Raw genomic sequence first — 22,029 nt, 5'->3', positions numbered from 1 at the left:
CTCGCGCGGCTCACTCAGTCCCTGCGGGACACACACAAGCTCCCCCCACCCCGGGGCGCGCTGTGCACCTGCGCTGGGCCAGGCCCGTCCCCCAGCACTAACACGGAGCCTGAGCGAGACACACGGGTGCCTGCCCCGCGGACCCATTGTGTCCGGTCCCCTCCCTGCCACGCAGCCGCGCGTGAGGCTGGGGGCAGGGGCGAGAGGGAGGATGTGGCAGACGGCACAGCCCTGCCGGGCCTTCAGCAGGGCTGAGCCTGGACACGCCCGCCGCGTGGGGCTCCACACGTGCCCGTGTGGGCCGTGGAACCGGCAAGGCCGGCGCGACGAGCCGTTCAGGAGCAGCAACGGTGCCCGAGCAGGCGTGGGAAGCGAGCGGCACGGCCCCGTGTTGTCGGGTGGAGGACGCAGGGGTGTCCCAGACTCGGGCGAGTCCTGGCCGCCGGCTGCCCCAGGGCATGTGGCGAGGACGGGCCGCCCCTGCAGGCGGAGCGGGCGGCCTGTGCGCGGGCCAGGCCCGTCCTTGCTCTTTCTCACCTTTGCTACACGATTGGCCATGTTCCTTTCTACTAAAGCTTTTCTGACGGGGTGGGGGCGCCTCTCGGGCCGCTTCTCCCCCCGGGTCTCGCCGCGCGGACGTCAGCAGCAGCTCCCGGCGGAGCCAAGCAGCGAGCAGAGCTGTGTCGGAGGCAGAAGCTCCCCGAGGCCCCCCCCGCCCCCCCGCCCTGGGGCCCCGTCCTCCGGGCCGCCGGCCTCCCTCGGAGCGCATCGCACAAGCGTTACCCCCTTTCCTCCGTCAGAAGCACCGGACCAGAACGGTGCCACCCGGATGCCGCCGGGGGACAGGCCGCTGGGGGGGGCGTGTGAGTGGAAAGGACGCTGGCAGGGGCAGACTCCAGTTCTGAGGGCCTGAGGCGGGGCGGGCCACCCTGCAGGGGGTGTCGAGGGCACCAGCGGCTCCGTGACACCTGAGAGGAGGCAGGAGGTCCCCGGACAGAGGAGGCTGCTGCTGGCAAGGCTCGGCTGGAAGCAGTCCCACACCGGGGCGGGGGGGGGGGGGAGAGGCCCAGACCCTGGAGGCTGAGGCCCCCAGGGTGGGGTGGGAGAGGCGGGGGCGGGGGTCCGGGACGACCGCATCTCCCGGCGGGGCTCCTCGTGTCCGCTAGTCCCTATTTCCCCAGCTCCGGGTGAGGCACTCCCCGCAGGCTGTGTGCAAGGCAGAGACTGTCCTAGACCCTGCCCTCCTGGCCGTGGGGCAGCCAGGGAATTCCAGGAGCTTCCCTGTGAGGGCAGAGGGACCTCGGCACCCGTGTCTCCCCTCCGGAAACAGCACGCGCCCAAGCACTGTGGCGCTGGGCTCAGGACCCTGTGTGTCACGTAGCACGCGTCTTCCCGCTGGGGCACGTCAACGACGGCAGTGGCTGGGCAGGTGTCACTCACCTCCCGGGGCCACGGCTGTGCCCGCATGACCCCCATGGCCCCGGAGGACCACCTACGCCTTCCTCGGCGCACTGGGGTCTGGACGTGGCTTATGAATGTGGACGCGGCTCGTGAAAGAACCGCCTCATCCTTTCCCGTCTACGCCAGCGCCCCTTAGCCGGCTGAGCCCCTAAGCCCAGGCACGGGCTGCCCTTGAGAGCCAGGCTTTTGGCAAGGACGCACTGACCAGGAATGACCAGATGCCATCCCCAGCGGACGGGTTGGGGACGGGCTGGAGCCGCGCCACGGTAGGCGAGGTGTTCACGAGGCCTTTCCAGCTCAGCGGGACGCCGCCTGCCTCGTCGGGGTGGGGGGGGCTTGCATGTTGCCATGGGCAGACCCTGCCCTGGGCTCAGCCCGTCAATACATGGTCCGTGGAGGCTCAGTGCGGCCTCCAGGTTGTGGACGCCTGGCAGGGGCACTTCCTCTGGGCCAGGTGTCCCAAGCTACACAGGTAGCTGACGGTCAGAAACCGGCCCCGATCTACGGTTCCTCTCCCTTGGGCCCTCAGTTTTTCTTTCTTTCTTTTTTTTTTTTAAGTAATCTGTGCAGCCACCATGGGGCTTGAAGACAGCCTGAGATCAAGGGTCTCACACTCCACCGACGGGGCCCGCCAGGTGCCACGCTAGAGGCTCCCGTGCTCCGAATGCTGTAGAGCATTTGGGTCGAGAACTTCGAGGGAGACGCTGCAGATTCTGTTTTGAAGCCCCCCCAGCTGCGGCCTGGACGGGGCTGGGCGTGGTGGGGCGGGCGCGTGGTCTGAGCACGGGGACCTCACCACGACCGCACAAACGCACGGACAACAGTCCTGTGGGGGACGTGACAGTGACCGGAGGGAATGGATGTGAGCCGCTCTGCCTACGGGGCCGGGAGGTGGACCTCAGCGCTGGCTGCGGCTGCCGTGACGCTGCCCCCTCGACGTTGACTGACTTAGCTAACGGACCTCTTTTGTCTCAGAGGAGCACAGTTTAAAGGCTGTGTTTCAGGAACTCCAACCATTTATATATTTTGAAACAAACTGAGTTCAATCTCCCTTTAGTATCAGGAACCACGTGTTAGAGAACAAAGGGTTTTTAGCCTTCACTGCTCGCCGTGTCCCAAGATGGGACCAAGAAGGGCAGGTTCTGGAAAACCAACTATGAAACCGGCTCCCACCAGGGGCTTTCACACAGAATCCACCAGGCAATGCGGTCAGATTGAGGACGTCCCCAGATGGACCCCAGGCAGCACAGCACGTGGTGGGGGACACCCAGGCAGGACTTCTTCCAGGGCCCCAGAGGGTGGCCCCACCACACCCTTCGTGCCCAGCCCTCCCTCGGGGGTGATGGGCAGCAAGCGGGTCCCCGGGCTTTACCAGGTCCCAGTCTATGCTGCGGAAGAATGCGTGAGACTTGATATCGGAAAATCCCGTCTGTGGCCGGCAGCCGAGCCTCTCTTTGGGGTCCTAGGGGTCAGAGTTCAAATAAGGACCAGTCGGTATGGAGCACAGCAGCCCAGATTCTCAGCCGGAGGACACCGGCTTCCTCCCCCCGAGACGTGCTCTGGCCGGCTCGGCCACGCGGCTGAAGGGCAGATGCCGCCTTCGCTGCGTTTCTCCTGGCGTCATCTCTCGTCCTGCTCCGGCACGTGTGACTGAAGACCGGGGCCGCGGCCGAATGAGGAAGCAGAACCCCCACCCCGGAGGTCCCGCAGCGGCCACGGCGAGAGCCACGCGCCGTGGTCGGCCCTCCTGGCGGCCACACTGTACCTTGTTTAAAAATCCTTTCAGGACGTGGGAGGCCTTCACCGAGAGGAATCGCGGGATCCGGATGGGCTTCTCCAGGATCACTGCAACGAGGGCCCGCGTGAGAAGTCGCGTCCCTTCCAGCCGCTCGCCGTGGGGCTCGCCCTGCCCAGCCGCGGGAGCTGGACGGTCTGCAGGGCTCTCGAAACCCTTTCTGAGCAGGAGCGTCCAGGGCGTTTTCGGTGCCCCGGCCCCTCCTCCCGATGTCCAGCAGGGTCTCTCCCCGACAGAGGGGACCCCCCCCCCACAGTGCTCAGGATCTTGCAGGAGCCAGCAGCCCCCACACGGCCCCTCGAGGGCGCCTCTGCACATGACCGCCAGAGGGCGCTCCGGGGACCACCATGTTGGGGGCACGGGCCTCCCGGGGAGGGAATTCTGGCCCAGGGGCAGGCGTTCCGCACTCCCACGCGGCAAGGAGCCCTAACTGGGTCCCGCCTGCCCACTCCTGCCCACGCCTGCAGGTGGGGGGGCAGGAAGGAGTCTGGGCTAAATCAGGACAGGCCGCCTCTCCCGGGGAACCAGCCCTCCACACCGCAGCTGCTCCCGCGTCCCCAACACAGTCTTTCCGTCCCGGAGAGTGGGGTCTGCGAGACCGACCTTGCTTGCGGGGTCAGGCGGTGGGGGAGACCCAAACGCACAGCCCGAGGGCGGCACCTGCACCCTCGGGAGACGGCTTGCGGCCCACGCACCTTGGAAAAGGTAGTCCTCCGTGTTCATGTCGGGGTTGTCGGTGATGATGTCAAAGGGGGAGCGTCCGGCCATCATCTCAAACATCAGAACGCCCAGCGCCCACCAGTCCACACTGAACCCTGGGGAGACGGCACAGGCGCGGCCTGCGGTCGGTCGGCAGGGGCCGGGCCTCGGTGGGGAGGCAGGGGAGCAGGCCGCGGGCACGGCTCTGGCCAGCGCTGGGCTGGGTCTCCTGACATGCCCTGAGCGGCCGGGCCTCCCCTCTGCCCAACATCATGGGGCCCTTGTCTTTTTCTTTCTTAACTAGCTGCAAAGCTGTTTTCACATCGGGGCCCTTAGCCTCTGCTGGTTTTCCAGACTGTCATCTGGCCCTGCCCGTGGTGCCCCGACCGCGCGGACTTGTGCTGAGCAAGCCGTCCTTCCTGCTCCCCTCTGGCTCACCACCTACGCTCCGGATCCCTCTCTCAAAGCCCGCGAGCTCTCCTTCCCAGTCTCCCGGCACCGCCGTTTCACGGTGTCCACCGCACCGGGGGTTGGGGACCGGGGGTTGGGGAGGGAGAGCCCGGCTTCCATGGTGCCTGCGGCCTCTCGGACCCTCTGTAGCAGCTGCCCCATCCTGGATGGGACCCCACCCCAGGCCGGCTTCTAGATGCTCGATCCTGGTCTGCCCATCTGCCGTCTGTCCTTCCCTGTCTGTCCTTGGTGACCCCGGGAGAGCAGCCTGGCGGGGCCTCTGACCTGCCCACCCAGCCAGCCCCCATGTCAATGGCAAAGGAAATGTTTAAAAATACTTGACGGCGTCTGTGACCCATCCCACTGGAAACACGAGGACGTAAGAGTATGTGGGGTGTGACATACGCACACGCGTGTAACCACGTACATCACACACGCGCAAACACAAGACGCATGCGAGCACAGATGCACACATCCTACATCACGCACACGTGCAAACACGCACCATGCTCACACACAGACACATCCCACGTAAGCCACGCACTCGCGCTACGTGTACAAACGTGTCACGCGTGGTACTTCACACACACACACATGCACACACATATATGTGCCCACGTGATCTCATTTTTGTGTCAAGCCGAGGGGCAGAAACACGGTCCGCAGGGGCTGCAGGCGGCTCCGCCGTCCCACTGGCTCCCTCTCCCACGGCGGGGGCGGCAGCCAGCGCGGGGGCACGTGTGTACACGCACGGGGCTTCTGCCTCCCTACCTGTGAGGGGCTGGACACCCAGGAGGACAGAGGGGGCCACACAGGTTCAAGGAAGGGCTGAGGCCACATGGTGACGGGGCCTGCAGCAAGGTGAGGGCTTTGGGCTTCAGGTGTATTTGGCCACTGGGCTCGGGCCCTGGACGGGTCCACCTGGCCCCCTCGGCCCCGGGACCGCGTCCCTGAGAAGATGGTGCCTCCAGGAGCCGGGGCTGTCCCTGTTTGCACCCGCGGGCCGTGCGCCAGCGAGCCGCCCCCCGCCCACCTGGCGGCCTCGCTCACCGTACTCCTCCCCCCGCAGGATTTCTGGGGCGATGTAATTCGGGGTTCCGCAGAAAGTGCTGGTTGTGTCACCAGGGCCCAGGCCTTCCTGTGGGGACAAGTCTGTTACCAGGAGGGAAGAAAATCTGCAGTCACCCCCCACTGGCGGGACGACCTGTCTCAGAGAAAGCCGGCGTGGGGCAGGGAAGGCGGTGGAGGTGCCTCGGCCCCCAGGAGCCACGGAGCGCACGTGGGCACCTCCGCAGCAGGGGCGTCGCCTAGGGACCACGTACTCGCCTTGCACATGCCGTAGTCCGTCAGCTTGATGTGGCCGTCGGCGTCGAGGAGGACGTTGTCCAGCTTCAGGTCCCGGTAGATGATCCCGCGCTCGTGCAGGAAGTTGAGAGCAATGCAGATCTCGGCAGCGTAGAACCTGGGGCAGCGGAGAGAACCCGTGAGGAGTGTGGGTGGGGCCCGCGCAGGCCGAGGGGAGCGGGGGCGCTGCCGCCGGCCCCGCGGCTCTCCCAGAAGACGCCCTGCCGCCTTCTCGCAGAGGAACACACGGGCCAACAAGGCCACGAGACACGCTCGACGTCCTCACCGTCAGGGAGACACAGATCCAGACTGCCTCCCGCCCGTGAGGATGGCCACTCTGACAGACAGATGGACAGCCGGACAGACAGCCGGACCTGCGGGCGAGGGCTGGGGACACCGGCACGGGCAGCCGCCGAGGGAACAGTGTGGAGGTGCCCAGTTAAATCCAGAAATCCCCCTCGAGCTAGGGTCTGGGAGAGAGGTGTGCACGGCCCTGTCCTAACTGCCCTGTTCAGCGGGGCCAAAGGTGGAGGCCACCCAGGTGCCCCTCGCCGGACAGATGGACAAGTGAGCGCGGCCCCTCCACGCAGCGGGGAACCCCTGAGCCTGCAGCGACCCGGCTGGACCTCGAGGACTCTCGCTGGGCGACACGAGTCAGTCCCAGGACAAATGCGGTCGGATTCCCCTCAGGAGACCCCCAGCGGGGACCAGGGAGGCCGGGGGCCCAGCGTCTCGTGGGGGGGCGTCTGTCCAGGAAGATGGAACGTTCCAGAGACGGACAGCGGGGGCCGCCGCACAACGGAGTGGACATGCCTCGTGTCTCGGAGCCGCGCGTCGAGGGCGCCGTGAACGTCACGCGCCGCCCAGCTAGAGAACAGGCTCGTGTGCGGGGAGGGACTGATGCCCGACTTTCTGCCTGCCTCTCCCAGACTCGCAAGCTGCACGAGCTGTTTCAGGGGAGGACGTGCAGAGCAGGGAGAGCCGTGGGGAGCAGGAAGGGGCAGGGACCCTCGGGTTCGGGTTCCCATGGCAGCAGGAGGACGGGCGGCAGGCGTTGTCGCTTAAACAGAAACAGGCTCTTCCTCTCCAAGTGCCAGTGCCCTGCCTTGCGTCGGTGTAACGAGAATCAGAGCCGGCACAGTGCCCACCTGGGGGTTCCCGGCCGGAGCGCGTGCCCCCCGCCCAGGTGCCGGAAACAGGGCAACGGCAGCACCGTCGTGCACACGCTCTCCCGGGAGCACCCACTTCTCTGGGGGACGTGCCCTCCTGCTCTGGCGGCCGAGACCCAGTGGCCATTGCTGAGGTTCTACAACTCCGGGGACCCACGAACCCTAGGAGCCCCGAGCTGCACCGGAGGGGACAGCGCGTCCTCTCTGCCATGTCCCCCAGACTCCACCTCCCTTCCTGCTCACGGCTGGCCTCCGAGGAGGGGTCCTGCCGCCCACCCGCGGGCACCCACCTGGCGTGCTCCTCTGGGAGCTTCCTCTGTCTCTGCATGTGGAACATGAGGTCCCCGCCATTGACGTACTCGATGACCAGGAACAGCCTGCGGGGGGACAGAGGCGTGGGGGCTGAGATGCTGCATGGCCCAGGCCCGACCTCGCTGGAGGCAGGTTCGACGTGGGGAAGCACCGTGACCAGGAAGAGCCGGGCCTGGGTGCTGGCAGGTCAGCTGTGAGCACCGACTCAGGGAGGCGCCTGGGGACCCCTGACCCCTTCAGGCCAGTAAGGAAAGCAGCCCCGACCAAAAAGTCAGGCTCTGCACCCAGGTCCCTGGGGCGTCATCCTGGGGGACGTCGAGACTCTGCCTGTGGGGTCTCTTGTCCTGATCAGTTCTGGTCCCAACACAGGGAAACAGCAGAGACAATTCCGGTCACCCGGCAGAGGAGCACGTGCTGTTCCGTGGGACTGGTAGAGGCAGGACACGGACCTGTGGGCCCACCGTGGAGGCCGAGGGGCCCGGGAGAGCAAATGCACAAGCCAGGTGAGGGGGTGGCCATGTCTGTGAGCGACTGTTCTGCCCGCCAAGTCTGGATGGACCCCAGGGAGGCATAAGGGCGTGGTCTGTCCCCGGGGCAGGAGCCCCAGTGGCTTGAGTGGGGACGGCGTAGTAGGGGGCACCGAGGACAGCCGACGAGCTTGCAGCGATCTGGGTACCCGGGCGGAGAGAAGGGGGTGGGGCCCCTGGACAGCCTGTCCCAGCACAGGGGTGAGTTGGAGGCAGGGAGAAGGCCTGGGGGCAGTGGGGCCAGGGTGGGCCAGCACGACCCCGCGTGACCTCGTGGCTAAGGAACCGGGACCACACACCATCCCAGTCTCTTCCGCGGGACGTCTTTCTCGCGCTCAGTAAGATGCCGTTTTCAAAATTAAATTCACGCGCAAGAAACACCTTGTTGAGGGCCCCCGGCTCCTCTGGGTGGGGAGTGGGAGTGAGCATGGACAGCTCGCGGGTCGGCTCGCGGGTCACAGGTGGCCAGCCACGAAGACGGAGGTCCCTTTATAGGAGTGAGCACCGACCTGAGGCCACCGTGGAGGTTTTGTGGGCCGAGCGACACCCAGAAACCCGTCCGTCCGCGGGCGGAAACGGGCCTGGACCACAAGCGAGGAGCCTTCGGCCCTCATCCTGCGCCCAAGTCCCCGGGGTGTGTCTAGATGGACGAAGAAAGCTCGCCCTCCCCGGGATTCGTCTGCGCCCATAAAGCTTCACAGGTACGGAGCTCTGACCACTCACGTACGCGTGTGTGTGCAGTGCTCACGCGTCTGCCCCTGCACGCCCAGTCCTGTCGGCCACCGTGAGGGAAACGTGGTGGTTATCGCACCCCTGGGCAGGGACCTCGGGCCTAACAGTTCCCCAAAGTGTTAAAAAAAAAAAAAAATCGCATTAACTCAAAGCTCTTAGGGTGACCTTGAAGCGCAGGTCAGAGATTTTCCACAACACCAGGGACCGTGTCCCCGGGACGCGGCTCACTGGAGAACCTGCCCCGCTCCCAGCGGAGGTGTGCACCCCGACGTTGTGCTCCTCGGGAAGGGCCTCCAGGGCCAGTGGCCCACTTGTGGTGACATCAGGTGACAGGGACAAACCTGACGCCAGTTCAAAGAAAATAGCGGAACACACGGCTCCTGTGGGAAACACCGACAGCACAAGGGGGCTGGGGCGTGAAGCCGGCGTTCAGACGTGTGGAGAAGCGGAAGCCGAGGTACGTCCCTTCCCACCCGGAGAGAAGCCCAGGTGGGCATCTGGGGGGAGGCGCAGCCAGACCGGCCCCTGCCCCGGACGTCACCGGTCGGGATCTGCTCACTGGGCGAGGCTGGTCGGGCCCAGTCACCGCGGAGGAGCCGTTTTCCTTCCGCGGCAGCTGCAGACACAAGTCTTTCGGTTTGCTTAGTGTCTTCTTCCGGTCTCCAGACCCACCTGAGGACAACCCCGGACATGGCTTCGAGCAAAACTGTACCAGAGCCACAGGACACGGACTCTCCGCCCGCATCCCGGGGGCCTCAGAGCTGGCCACCGTGTCAGCGGGGCTCAGCTCCCGCTCGGGGGCACCGCCACGTGCAGCAGCTCATGGGGTGGCTTGGAGTGTCCTTGCGCCCACGACCCCGGGTCCCACGGCCACACCAACCCACCTGGAGGGAGGGAGGTGATGGGTCCAGAGGCCTGCGGCTGCCCGCCAAGCTCGGAGGGCCGCCCTCGGCCAAGCTCCCCCACCGTCCGCGTGGACGCCACCCCAGCAAGGGAAGCAGCAGGACTGTGGGGCCAGGTCACTCCTGACCCCGCGACCCTGGTTGCCCAGATGGGAACCCGGGCGCTGCAGCCCCTGCTGGCTAGAGCAAACCCGGCACAGGGGGACCCCCAGAGCGCCCGGGGGAGAGCCGGGCGCGGACTCGCTCCTCAGCGCAGAGGACCCACGACACCCTCCCCACGCTGCGCCGTGGAATGAAGTGCCCAGCCCCGCCCGTCGGCGCGGGGGAAAGACTGATGCCACCAGGCACAGTGCGCGTGCTCGGGTCGAGAGCTGATGCCGCGTGCGGCCACCACCGGTGTCTGTGGGTGAAGTGTCACGGGGACGCTGCCCGCGTCTCTACACGCACCGCGTACGTGGTCTTTGCACCCCCACGAACTGTGGTCCTCAAAGGTGAAGATAGTTACTCCCTGGCCCCTGGAGACGCAGTGCCGATGGCTAGTGCACAACCTAAGAACAGCCGTTCCCACCTCACTGACCCTCAGGCTAGAGACTCAGCTACACGTCTGGGCATTAATGTTTAACACGGTGACCCCAGCCAGAGGGGGAAGTGGGGGCACCGGGAGGTAAAGGACTTTCTCAGGATCACAGTCGCTGTCTGTGAGATCTGACACCACAGGATCTGGGCGAACCCAGAACTCACACTCGGAACCCCCTCCTGCAGGTACCGTTCCCACATCACAGGGGTGGCCACCCCAAAGGAACTGTCCGATGAGGAAGGAGAAGATGCTCGGGGGACAGAGGAAAAGAAAAGAGAGGCAAGGTGGTAAGTGGCCATCGACGAGCCCAGCGGACCGGCTGGGTCAAAGACCGGAGAAGGACGCTGGCAGACGGGAAGCTGACGAAGCGGGGGCGGGTTGATACTGTCCAAAGAAATGTGCCAGAGCAGGAGACAGCCACTCGGGCCTCGGGTCCCCCCAGAGAGGAAGAAAGCCAGAACATACCCCCAATATTTGGGGGCCCTGAGGCGAGGCTGACCCCGACAAGCTGGGGCCAAAGTGGGAAAGGGAAGGCAACCCCCAGCCCCAGGACGCCATCTGACCACGAAATGGAGCAAACCACGAGGCGGGCACAGGGAAGCCGCTACAGGAGGGCCAGGCTGGGACGTGAGCACCAGGAGCGCAGACAACCGGGACGCGGGACCGAGCTCCTTCTCCCACGGCAGCTGGCGGCGCGCCCACGGGGCAAACACCAGAGCGTTCCCGCGAGGCCAGGACTTGGTGCCTGGCGTCCGCGGAGACCTCCCTGCACGGGGCGCCCGGCCGGCTGGGTCGGAGGAGCACGCGCTGCTTGATCTGGGGCTCGTAACTTTGAGCCCCACGTTGGGCGCAGAAATTGCTTAAAGTAAATGAAGAATAAAAACATTGCTTCAAGTTCTTAAAAGAATTCTCTGAAGTGGCTTCTGACGTCACCGGATCGTTGGCAAAAGCAGTTTCAGGTCTGCCTGACAGCCCCCTCTCATCCGGGCCCAAGGCCGGCCCGAGGCCTGTGCTGGCCGAGGACGAGGGGGCCCCCGGGCCTCATCCAAGTCAGGTCCCTGTGTCCCATCAGCGTCCGCAGGACAGACAGCGCAGCCCGCAAGCCTGCCCCAAGGCGGCCGGCCGCCCCCCAATGAGGAAGACACACGGCCGCTTGCACGGTCCCCGGTGGACGGAGGCCAGTCCCTGAGGGTCCGCGGCTGCCCAGGGCCTTGGTCACCCGCAGCGTTTCGAAAAGCAGCACGGTGTCCCTGCACCCGCGGGTCAGACAAGCCCCCCGCCATCGCGTGACTGCCACCGTGAGTCACAGGCCTCCTCCTCCCCACGACGACCCCAGGCGGGTTGTCTGCGGCCCAAGCCAACCTGCCCCGGGAGCCCGCGGGTGATGGCGCCCCCACCGGCCCACAGAACGAAGGCTGCACGGACAGCCCACAGCCCGCCTGCCGCCTGCACCCCGGCGTCCACGCCTTCTGTTCTGGCTTCACTTAACTTCCGACTCCAACGAATGTGCTGCTTGGACGGTGCAGAGACGCAGCGCCGGAGGGGAAGGCGCCAACCCCCGGGTCTCGGGTGGCTCCTGCCGCGCCCACGGCCTCCCTCCACGAGCAGAGGCCCCAAGAGAACCCGGTTCTCCTGAGCTCCCCCAGCAGGCTCGACCCGGCTGTGGTTCTGCTCACCCAGCTCTCCGCTCGCCAGCCATCACCCCTGCTCGAGGCCTGACCTCCTCCGTGGCCCCCGTAGCCACAACCACGGGGCGCACACGTGCTTGCCACCGCCCCCGGCTCTCGGTGACCCTCACTTCTGCCCCCAGATCTCCGCCACGGTGTAGCCCGGTGAGTCCTGCCGCCCACGCCCCGGCATCAGGCGACACGTACTGTCCTCAGCTCCATTCTGAGGCCTCCATGTGCCCAGTGGGTCGGCACCTGTGCCTGGACCCCACGCCGCCGGCCCTCCTAGGGACTGGACATCGGGCGTCCACAAGAGGATACCACCCGGCCTCCATCTCCCTGGAGCCCAAGTGGCTGTGGACAGCTCCAGGATGACCCCACACATCTCTGAGCCCCTTTCTCCTCCTCCCAAACACACACCGCCTCCTCCAGGACGCGGCCCGGTGCCCGACCCCCTGCCCCCACCCCGCTCCTTCACCGCGTTCCGGCACCCGCCCTGCAGCACTGCGGTGCCCCCTCGGCCGGGCCGGCCCGAGCCCCCGCGCAGGCCCTCCAAGACCTGCCAGCGAGTCCTCGGGGCCACGTGCAAAGGAAGAACACACATGACAGCACCGGCCAAGTGGCATTAATACCCAGACTCCACCCCGAACCGACGACTATTCACTCAGGCGTCAAGGTCAGCAGGCCGCGCGGGAGGCTTTCCCACACCCTTCAGCCCATTTTTCCTGGAATTGCTCAAACAGAAGCAATTTTGTAGTTAATTTTCATTGCGGCCATCGTCTGGGAAGGCCGGGCTGTCTGTGGCCACGAGGTGCGGTTTCTCCACAGCATGGATGTTCTTCTGGGTTAGAAGAATCCTTGGTCTCCACTGCGCGTGCCCGGCCTGAACCCCCAGGGGTCCCGTGCGGCCGAGGCCCTGCCAACGCCCGCGTTCATGGCAAGCTGCAGGCTCACTCGGCAGACCTCCCCCCACGGCGACCCCGAGCCCAGGCACGGCTCCGGAGGTTGCTGGTCGTCCTGTGCGCAGGTGCGGCAGGTTGGGCTCCCCGCCCCCCGGACACGGGCCTGCGACAGAGCCTCCTGCAGCCCAGGAGCCGAGGGGTGGCCTCCTCAACCGCTCACCGGCGGGGCTCCCCAAGTGTGCCGTCCCCCAGCTGCCCACACCCCTGCTTGCTGGGGCCTCATCACATTCACGACTTCAGTCCCCGTGGGTGTCTGGTGGGGTGTGAAGGTTTGTGGGCACCATGACTGCTACCCGACCGTGACAGGGGACGCTGCTGGTCCTCCGGGGCCTGGACACAGCGCCAGCACGGAGCGGGCCCTCACGCGGACGGGCGCGAACGGCAGCTCCCCAGGCGCCGGGCCTCGCTGTCAGCGTTTTAGCATCTTACTCACCCTGGCAGCGGCCCTAAGAGGTGGTGTCCCTGCTGCTCCCTGTTCCCGGAGGAGACTGGGGTGCAGACAGGTTACCCCAAGTTCACACAGCAGACAAGAGGAGGGCTAGGCCTGCACCCCAGCTGTGGCTCGAGACCTCAGGAAAAACTAGGTGCCGTGTGCACTGGGCCCTCCCAGGCTGTTCCCGTGGCTTCTCAGAGACGTCCCGACTGTGCATGCAGCCACGCGGCGGGACCATCCACCGGAAGGTCATCCCGGTGCCCCGCTCCGGCCCGCTCCGGCGCGTGCGGCACTTCAAGCTCCTCTCGGAGCTGTTTGTAGCGTCTGTGACCCTCACCGACCCGCGAGTCGCAAAGAACACGACACGTGTCCTCTTTATACTTGTACCAAGCACGTGACTGTACCTTAAAGAAATACTCTTCAGGGGCGCCTGGGGGGCTCAGTGGGTTAAGCGCCTGCCTTCAGCTCGGGTCATGATCCCCGGGTCCTGGGATGGAGCCCCGCGTCGGGCTCTCTGCTCCACGGGAAGCCTGCTTCTCCCTCTCCCACTCCCCCTGCTTGTGTTCCCTTTCTCAGTGTTTCTGTCAAATAAATAAATAAAATCTTCTAAAAAAATAAAATAAGGAGGGGCGCCTGGGTGGCTCAGTGGGTTAAAGCCTCTGCCTTCGGCTCAGGTCATGATTGCAGGGTCCTGGGATGGAGCCCCGCATCGGGCTGCCTGCCCGGGAGGCAGCTTCCTCCTCTCTCTCTGCCGGCCTCTCTGCCTGCTTGTGATCTGTTAAATAAATAAAATCTTAAAAAATATATACATACATATATATATATATATATATATATATATACATATGCATACATATATATCTATTCTTTAAGCAGCGTAACTGCCTACAGGGTGTCAGGTACCAGGCAAACGCTGGGGGCCTGCAGGCACTTGGAGCCACACTGCTCTCTGTCGGGAGCCACGCTGGCAGATTAAGAGCAAAATGGCGCATGCGCTTTTGAGGAACAAGATGTGATTGGCTGACAGCTTATGTAAGAGGTGAATGAACACTGCGGGACCCTTAGGTGGTGGAAGGGAATGATCATGCGCGCGCTGCATGATAGGGCTGCTCATTGGCTATTACAAACCGTATATATGTGCATGAACTTCCGTGTAGGGGAGGAGCTGCGGGGCCCCGGGAGCGGTGGACCAGCACGGGTTCCCGGCGCTGTGGCGTGGTGCGCCTGGCGGAGACCCCCGGGGCCCCGGATGGGGCTGCTTCCAGCGGGGCGTCCCAGGGACAGGGCTGCCCCCAGATCGCGGCGCAGGAGAGCGCAATAAAGAAGCTTGCCACCCTGTGTGCCCCCGGGTCGTTCTTGATGGTGAGAGCGACACGTGGTGCCGAAACCCGGGAACGCTTACGTGGTGGGAGGACACACGGGAGCTAGGCAACGATAAGGTAAGAGTGCACCCATTTCTGTCTTGTGACAGGGAAGTTCCTTAGGGACGAGAAGAGTAAAGGTTTCCGGAATGGGAAACGAGATGGCTAGGTATAGAATGGAGGGGCCGTTAAGGGACCTTCTTAAGGCAAATGGCACACCCTTAAAAGCAAAAACGGCCCGCTCATTTTTAAGAGAGGTGGAGGAGGTCGCTCCCTGGTTCCTAGAGGAGGGGCTGCTGAATATTCCGCAATGGGAGCATTTAGGGGAAGATCTCAGGCGCAGTCCAAATATCGCACCTGGAATTCTTGCCGTGTGGTCTTTGGTGAGGGTCTGCTTACAATCTACACGAGAGCCCTTAAGGCAAGCAGTGCAACAGGGAGAGGAAGTTTTTGAGCAGGTGAAGGAGGAGTCCCGTAAAGGGTCCTCACGAGACTCCGATTCCGAAAGTGAAAGCTCAGAAGGGCTCTCAGAGAGTGAGCTAAATGACATAGAAGAAAGGGAGGAAAATAGAAGGGAGGAATCACAAGGTCTACAGGCCTTAGAGGAGCTTAAAAAACAGCTTGAGAAAAAAGAGGAAGCACTAAGGAAGGCCATGGCGGAGTTAAAATTGCAAGAGAAAGCTGTGGCACAGTTAAAATTAAAAGTGGAAGCTACAGCGATGGTGGACCCTACTCTTCCGCATCCCGGCCCAACCGCTCCACCTTATGAGTGGCCTCCACCTTATAGATCTAGCTGTTCCAGAACTTGCCATTGTCCAACTTGCATTGCTCAAAACTGGAGGGAGGTTCTTGGTCCAGAAAGGGGGTTTTTCCCCGTTATGGAGGATCAGAATCAACAGAGATATCACCAACCTCTGGACTTTAAACTAGTAAAGCAATTAAAGGAGGCAGTCATGTCTTATGGGCCCCAGGCTGCCTTTACTGTGTCCCTGGTAGAAACTATAGGGAGCCTTTTCCTCACTCCTGAGGACTGGGGCAACCTAGCTAAAGCGGTTTTGACCGGAGGTCAATATTTGGAGTGGAAGATCCAAAATCAGGATAACTGTCAGGACACAGCGCGGAGAAATACAGCCGCAGGTAATCCTCAATGGAACATAGACATGTTAACAGGCACAGGACAATACCTCGGATCCCATGCACAGAGCAATTATCCACCTGGAGTGTATCAGCAGGTAGCAACTGCAGCTTTAAGGGCTTGGAAGACTCTGCGGGGGGCAGGAGACTTACAGGGGCAACTGTCCAAGGTGATACAAGGACCAAATGAACCTTATGCAGACTTTGTGGACAGATTAATGCAAACAGCAGGCAGAATGTTCGGGGACGCAGACGCAGCTATGCCATTGGTCAAGCAGCTAGCCTTTGAGAATGCTAATAAATGGTGCAGGGAAGCCATTAGGCCTTGGAGGGCGAAGGATTTGTCAGCGTATATTAAAGTCTGCAGAGACATCTCGGGACCAATGGTCCAAGGTCAAGTTATGGCCGCCGCCTTCGCACAGGCCTTACAAGGCGCTGGGGGGACTCGTCCCAAAGGGTGCTTCCTGTGTGGCCAGGAAGGCCATCTGAAAAGGGATTGCCCAAAACGAGGGACCCAAGCGGGGGGACAGAAACAGCCGCAGCCAGTTAAGTTTGTAAGGCCAGAAGGAGCACCCTTGGCTAAATTGCAGGGAGGCCCTAAACCGCAACTTTGCCCGAGGTGCAGAAAAGGAAATCACTGGGCTAGCGAATGTCGCTCTGTGGCTGATATTGAAGGAAACATCCTTCCCACAAATAATTGGGGAAATGCAAAAAACGGGAAGCAGGGCCCGTCCCCCCGGGGCCCGAATCAAATGTACGGGGCGGTTATGACGCTGCCACAAGTGCCGAGACAATTGTACCCACCGACAGGCCCAGAAGAGCCACCTCAGGCTCAGCAGGACTTGACATCTGTGCCGCCACCAGATTGGTCTTAACCCCAGAAATGGGAGTGCAGGCGCTGCCCTCCGACTTTCACGGGGGCCCACCGGAGGGCACAGTAGGACTACTTCTAGGCAGAAGCTCTTCCACCCTGCGAGGCCTTATTGTCCACCCTGGGGTGATCGATCCAGATTTTACAGGGGAGGTAAAAATCCTAGTGTCATCCCCAAAGGGCATCTCAGTTATCAATCCAGGGGATAGAATTGCTCAACTTTTGATACTGCCTAGTAAACATGACAATTATGAATCTACAGGCAGGCAAAGGAGTGGAGGGTTCGGATCAACAGGGACTTCTCTAGCCTGTTTAACAATGGACATGAAAGATAGGCCTATGACATTTCTAAAAATAAGAGGAAAACAATTCTGGGGACTATTGGATACAGGAGCAGATAAGAGTATAATAAATCTAGCAGATTGGCCAAAACAATGGGCACTCGTTAAGGCCAACCAAACTCTGAGAGGGTTAGGAGTAGCTACCAGCCCAGATATCAGTGCCTCCTCACTAGATTGGGAGGATGAGGAAGGCCATAAGGGAGTTTTTCAGCCCTATGTATGTTCTCTCCCAATAACCCTCTGGGGACGAGATGTACTTGGACAAATGGATGTTGTATTAACCACAGAAAGAATTTATAGTGACAATGCTAGAAATATGATGAAAGCCATGGGCTATAAACCTGGTCACGGCCTGGGCCCAAAAGGGCAAGGGACTCCTGAACCAACACCCATGGGAGGCCAGGGTTTTTCCCAGTGGCCACTGAGGCAATAAAGATTGAATGGAAGGATGACACACCGCGATGGGTGCCTCAGTGGCCATTGACAAGAGAAAAATTAACAGCTGCAGAACATTTGGTTGAGGAACAGCTTAAAGCTGGGCACTTACGTGAATCAATATCTCCCTGGAATACCCCCATATTTGTTATAAAGAAAAAATCAGGAAAATGGAGATTATTACATGATTTAAGACGAATAAATAGCCAGATGCAAATAATGGGACCCATCCAACTAGGTCTCCCAGTTGTCACTGCCTTGCCTAAAGATTGGCCTTCTATAGTAATTGATATTAAGGATTGTTTCTTTTCCATACCCCTACATCAAGATGACACAAAAAGATTTGCTTTTACCTTGCCGGCCATCAATCATACTGAGCCTGATCGCAGATATGAGTGGACAGTGCTCCCTCAAGGTATGGCCAATAGTCCGACCATGTGTCAGATATATGTCAGCAGGGCTCTAAAGCCATTCCGAAATGCGTTCCCAAATGTTTACTGTTATCACTATATGGATGATATTCTAATTTGTGGCAATGATGCGCAGACTCTCCCAGCTGCGCTGACCTATTTACAGCAACAATTGGCTATATGGGGGTTAACAATCTCCCCAGAAAAAATTCAAATGGGAAATTTAAAGGAATACCTAGGCTTACAAGTCTCCAATTCTATAGTAACACCACAGAGAATGCATATCCGTAAAGACCAGCTCAAAACATTAAATGATTTTCAAAAACTTCTAGGAGATATTAACTGGATACGACCATACTTAAAAATAACTACATCAGAATTGAAGCCATTATTTGAAATCCTGCCTGGGGACCCTAAATTGGATTCTCCAAGAGCACTCACCCCGAATGCCATCAAAGCTTTACAGTTAGTTGAAAATAGGTTAGCCCTAACGACAGCAGACAGATGTGATCTAGAAAAACCTGTATATGCCATAGTCATCCCATCCTTGGGATCGCCTACGGGAGTGCTATGGCAAGGAGGACCCCTACAGTGGATTTATTTACCACATAACCTTACCCGGGTCATTACCCCTTACACCACTGCGGTGGCTACTGTAGCTAACAAAGTCCTTAAGGCAAGCATACGAATTCTCGGAAGGCTGCCTGACATATGTGTAGTCCCTTATGACAAGAACCAGCTAGACATTCTTACAAACACTGTTGATGATTGGGCCATTGTAACAACCTCCTATCCTGTCATATTTGATAACCATTACCCATCACACCCATTAATTGATTTCTGTAAGGATACCCAACTCATTTGGCCAAAGACATGCAGGCTAGAACCCTTAGCTGGTGCCACCACAATATTCACTGACGGCAGTAAGCAAGGAACGGGTGCTTACGTCATTAATGGACAAGTTACATCTGTGGTGGTGCCTGCAAACTCAGCCCAACGAACTGAACTGCTAATGGTCATCATAGTCTTACAAAGATTTGGTGATCAACCCATCAATATAATCTCAGACAGTAAATATGCAGTTGCCGCCACTCGGCTGATAGAAACAGCCATTATCTCCACCAATCAATCACCTATCTCTTCTTTGCTGACAAGTTTACAGGAGGCAGTGTTGGCTAGGCACGCACCCTTCTACATTGGACATATTAGAGCTCATTCAGAAATGCCAGGGTCTATGGCAGAAGGAAATAAAATAGCCGATGCTAATGCAAAATTTGATTTCTGTGGGACAATAGAAGAGGCTAGAGAATATCATAAAAAATGGCATGTGAACTCCCTAACCCTAAAAACACGGTTTAATATTTCAAGAGCAGATGCACGTGATATAGTGAAAGGATGTGGTAATTGCACTGTGCACCTTCCTACACCCTCCTTAGGAGTAAACCCAAAAGGCTTGTTGCCTAATCATCTTTGGCAGATGGATGTAACTCACATACCATCCTTTGGTCAGCAACAATATTTACACTTAAGTGTTGACACCTGCTCTGGAATAATCAGTGCAACCCCCCTAAGGGGTGAAAATGCAAAGAATGTGATGACCCATTGCTTGCGCAGTTTTGCATGCTGGGGAGTACCTAAAAACCTAAAAACAGATAACGCACCTGCTTACACCTCCAAAACTCTTAAGAGTTTTTTAGCATGCTACAATATTCAACATAGCACTGGAATACCATATAATCCACAAGGTCAAGGAGTGGTGGAGAGAGCCCACCTAACATTTAAAACAACCCTACATAAAATTAAAAAAGGGGGAATAGGGGAGGACTACAACACACCTAAGGATCTCACTAACCTAGTAACCTTCATTTTAAATTTTCTAACCCTGGACAAAGATGGCCTTTCCGCTGCAGAGCGACATTGGGGCCAGCAAAAAAAGATGCAAATGATGGTCAAATGGAAAGATATACTTACAGGCCTCTGGAGAGGCCCGGACCCGGTGCTCCGATGGCACCGAGGATCTCTCTGTGTTTTTCCTCAGGATGCACCAACTCCAATCTGGGTGCCAGAGAGGCTCACGAGGATGGTGGTCATGGAGCCTGTGGACCCTGTGGATGACGATGATGATAAATCTACATCCCAACACCAAGACAACGGCGGAGCCAGTTCAGCTGTGGGCTCTCGTGAAAGCGTGGCCGTTCCCACTGCCCCTGACAAATGAATCAGATATTCTACAAGTGGACTCGAACAATTTGCCGGTGTTGCTTCGCCACAAACGAGACTTTGGGATCACCGCAGCCGTAATTGCAGCCATTGCAGCGTCTACGGCCGCCGCAGCAATGGCGCTAACAACATCAGTACAAACTGCTGCAACTCTCAACAACGTCACAGGACTGGTGGCCGAGGCTCTCGCAACACAAGACCAAATCAATGGACATTTACATGCAGGGATTCTCATTGTAAATCAGAGAGTAGATCTAGTACAAGAACAGGTTGATATCCTGGGGTCATTATTGGCTATTGGATGCATAAGGAACATGCCAGGACTCTGTGTTACCCCAGTAACTTATGGTACCTGGAATCTCAAGTTCCAGAATTTAACCCGACAGTTGAGAGCCCAAATTGTCACCCTAAATGCCACTAAGGGGCCCATTGCCTCAGTCCAAGATTGGCTTAACATGCTGCAGCAATCAGTCTCGTTCCTCAAACAATGGGCCGGCCTGGGAGCCTTGGCCATCCTGCTAGTGATAGCCAATGTATTTATGATACGCTGGTTTTGTAGCCTCGGTCGTCGACAACGTCGACAGCAACAACTCATGGCCCAGGCCATGATGGCTCTCGAGGCTGGTACCTCCCCCCAAGTATGGCTAGGCATGCTAGACCGGTAGTCAAAGACGGGTAAGACTGATCCCACACCATAGCAACCTAAGACAGGGGCCCCTCGACCAGGAGGAGTACCCGATGACGGGTAAGCATGGGTAGTGAGGATCGGCAACCTAAGACAGGCACGGTCTCAGCCATCACATATAAATAAAATAAAAAAGGGGGAGCTGTCGGGAGCCACGCTGGCAGATTAAGAGCAAAATGGCGCATGCGCTTTTGAGGAACAAGATGTGATTGGCTGACAGCTTATGTAAGAGGTGAATGAACACTGCGGGACCCTTAGGTGGTGGAAGGGAATGATCATGCGCGCGCTGCATGATAGGGCTGCTCATTGGCTATTACAAACCGTATATATGTGCATGAACTTCCGTGTAGGGGAGGAGCTGCGGGGCCCCGGGAGCGGTGGACCAGCACGGGTTCCCGGCGCTGTGGCGTGGTGCGCCTGGCGGAGACCCCCGGGGCCCCGGATGGGGCTGCTTCCAGCGGGGCGTCCCAGGGACAGGGCTGCCCCCAGATCGCGGCGCAGGAGAGCGCAATAAAGAAGCTTGCCACCCTGTGTGCCCCCGGGTCGTTCTTGATGGTGAGAGCGACAGCTCTCTCCAGCTGCGGGGCCACGGGCTGGGGACACGGGGGTCAAAGCAGGCACATAAAAATGGCCCAGGGGAGACACCCTATCTGGACTAACCAGGTGTTTGGAGCTTCCAGACAGACTGACAGATCCTGTAAAAATGAGACAAACTTGACATCCCGGGACGGGGCCTCCCCTCGGGAATGTTGTAAACACGCCTTCTACACGCCGGTTTGGAAAAGCAGAGCGGCCGTGTCACAGGGTCACACACAAACACTGAACGGACACACTTGTTTTCAGTGTCTTCGCACACCTGGAGCATGACACGCGGACCATCTCCGGGGGCGGAAAGTTCTGTGCTCCCGGCAGTGGAGACAGGAGGGGAGGTTGAAAGTCTGACCCTTCTACCCTCACGCCCCCACGAGTTCACACAACAAAATCAACCAAAAACAAGTCTTTTGGAATCTCACCATACAGGAAATGTGGGGTTGGGACGGGCTGTCTGCCCTTGGGCATCTGTAATTCCAGAGACCGTGGCCAGTGTTTCACAGAGGCGTGGGGAGAGCACACGGAACACAGCAAGGGGACCTTACCCGAAGCTCTGAGGCAGGAGGGCCAGGGGGAGTCAGGGCAAGGTGACAAAGATGGACAGAACAGAGCGATCCAGGGAGAAGCCTGGTCCCAGCAACCTGTCTCGGGCCCAGGGGCCTCAACTACATCCCAGAAGCACCTGGGAGAGAGTCAGAGGAGCTTTAAAGCAGGAGAAAGACACTTTACATCTGTGTTTTCAAAATATGGCTTAATTCCAACACGGCGGCACTGACAGCCTGGGGAGCCCCAGTGACCAGACGCCCCAAAGGGGCTATGGTCAGGTTCAGGCAGGAGAGAAGGGCGGAGTCTGAGACACATTTAGGAGGCCGTGTCAGTGAGATCCGGAGAGGGACAACTGCAGATACGGGGGAAAGGCCATTTATCTCAGGTGCCTTGTGCCTTGGACAC

The 22,029-nt window shown here is 59.8% G+C and overlaps 1 protein-coding gene across 2 annotated transcripts in view; it reads right to left on the bottom strand.

Annotated features, from left to right (window-relative positions):
- Nucleotides 1-22,029, bottom strand: part of PRKCZ (protein kinase C zeta) — a 97,501-nt gene that overhangs the window by 1,204 nt on the left and 74,268 nt on the right. For both annotated transcript variants that reach the window (XM_044236953.1, XM_044236954.1), the window contains 6 exons: nt 7,209-7,295; nt 5,732-5,867; nt 5,456-5,543; nt 3,952-4,071; nt 3,227-3,306; nt 2,834-2,923 (listed from right to left, as the gene is read on the bottom strand). In XM_044236953.1, coding sequence (XP_044092888.1) covers nt 2,834-2,923; nt 3,227-3,306; nt 3,952-4,071; nt 5,456-5,543; nt 5,732-5,867; nt 7,209-7,295 — 601 coding nt within the window. The remainder of the gene's footprint in view (nt 1-2,833; nt 2,924-3,226; nt 3,307-3,951; nt 4,072-5,455; nt 5,544-5,731; nt 5,868-7,208; nt 7,296-22,029) is intronic.

Source organism: Neovison vison, chromosome 2 (genome assembly GCF_020171115.1).
Source record: "Neovison vison isolate M4711 chromosome 2, ASM_NN_V1, whole genome shotgun sequence".
In the NCBI taxonomy this organism is placed as follows: domain Eukaryota; kingdom Metazoa; phylum Chordata; class Mammalia; order Carnivora; family Mustelidae; genus Neogale; species Neogale vison.
The sequence above is the reverse complement of the archived record's forward strand: the minus strand, read 5'-3'. Positions and strand labels throughout refer to the sequence as shown.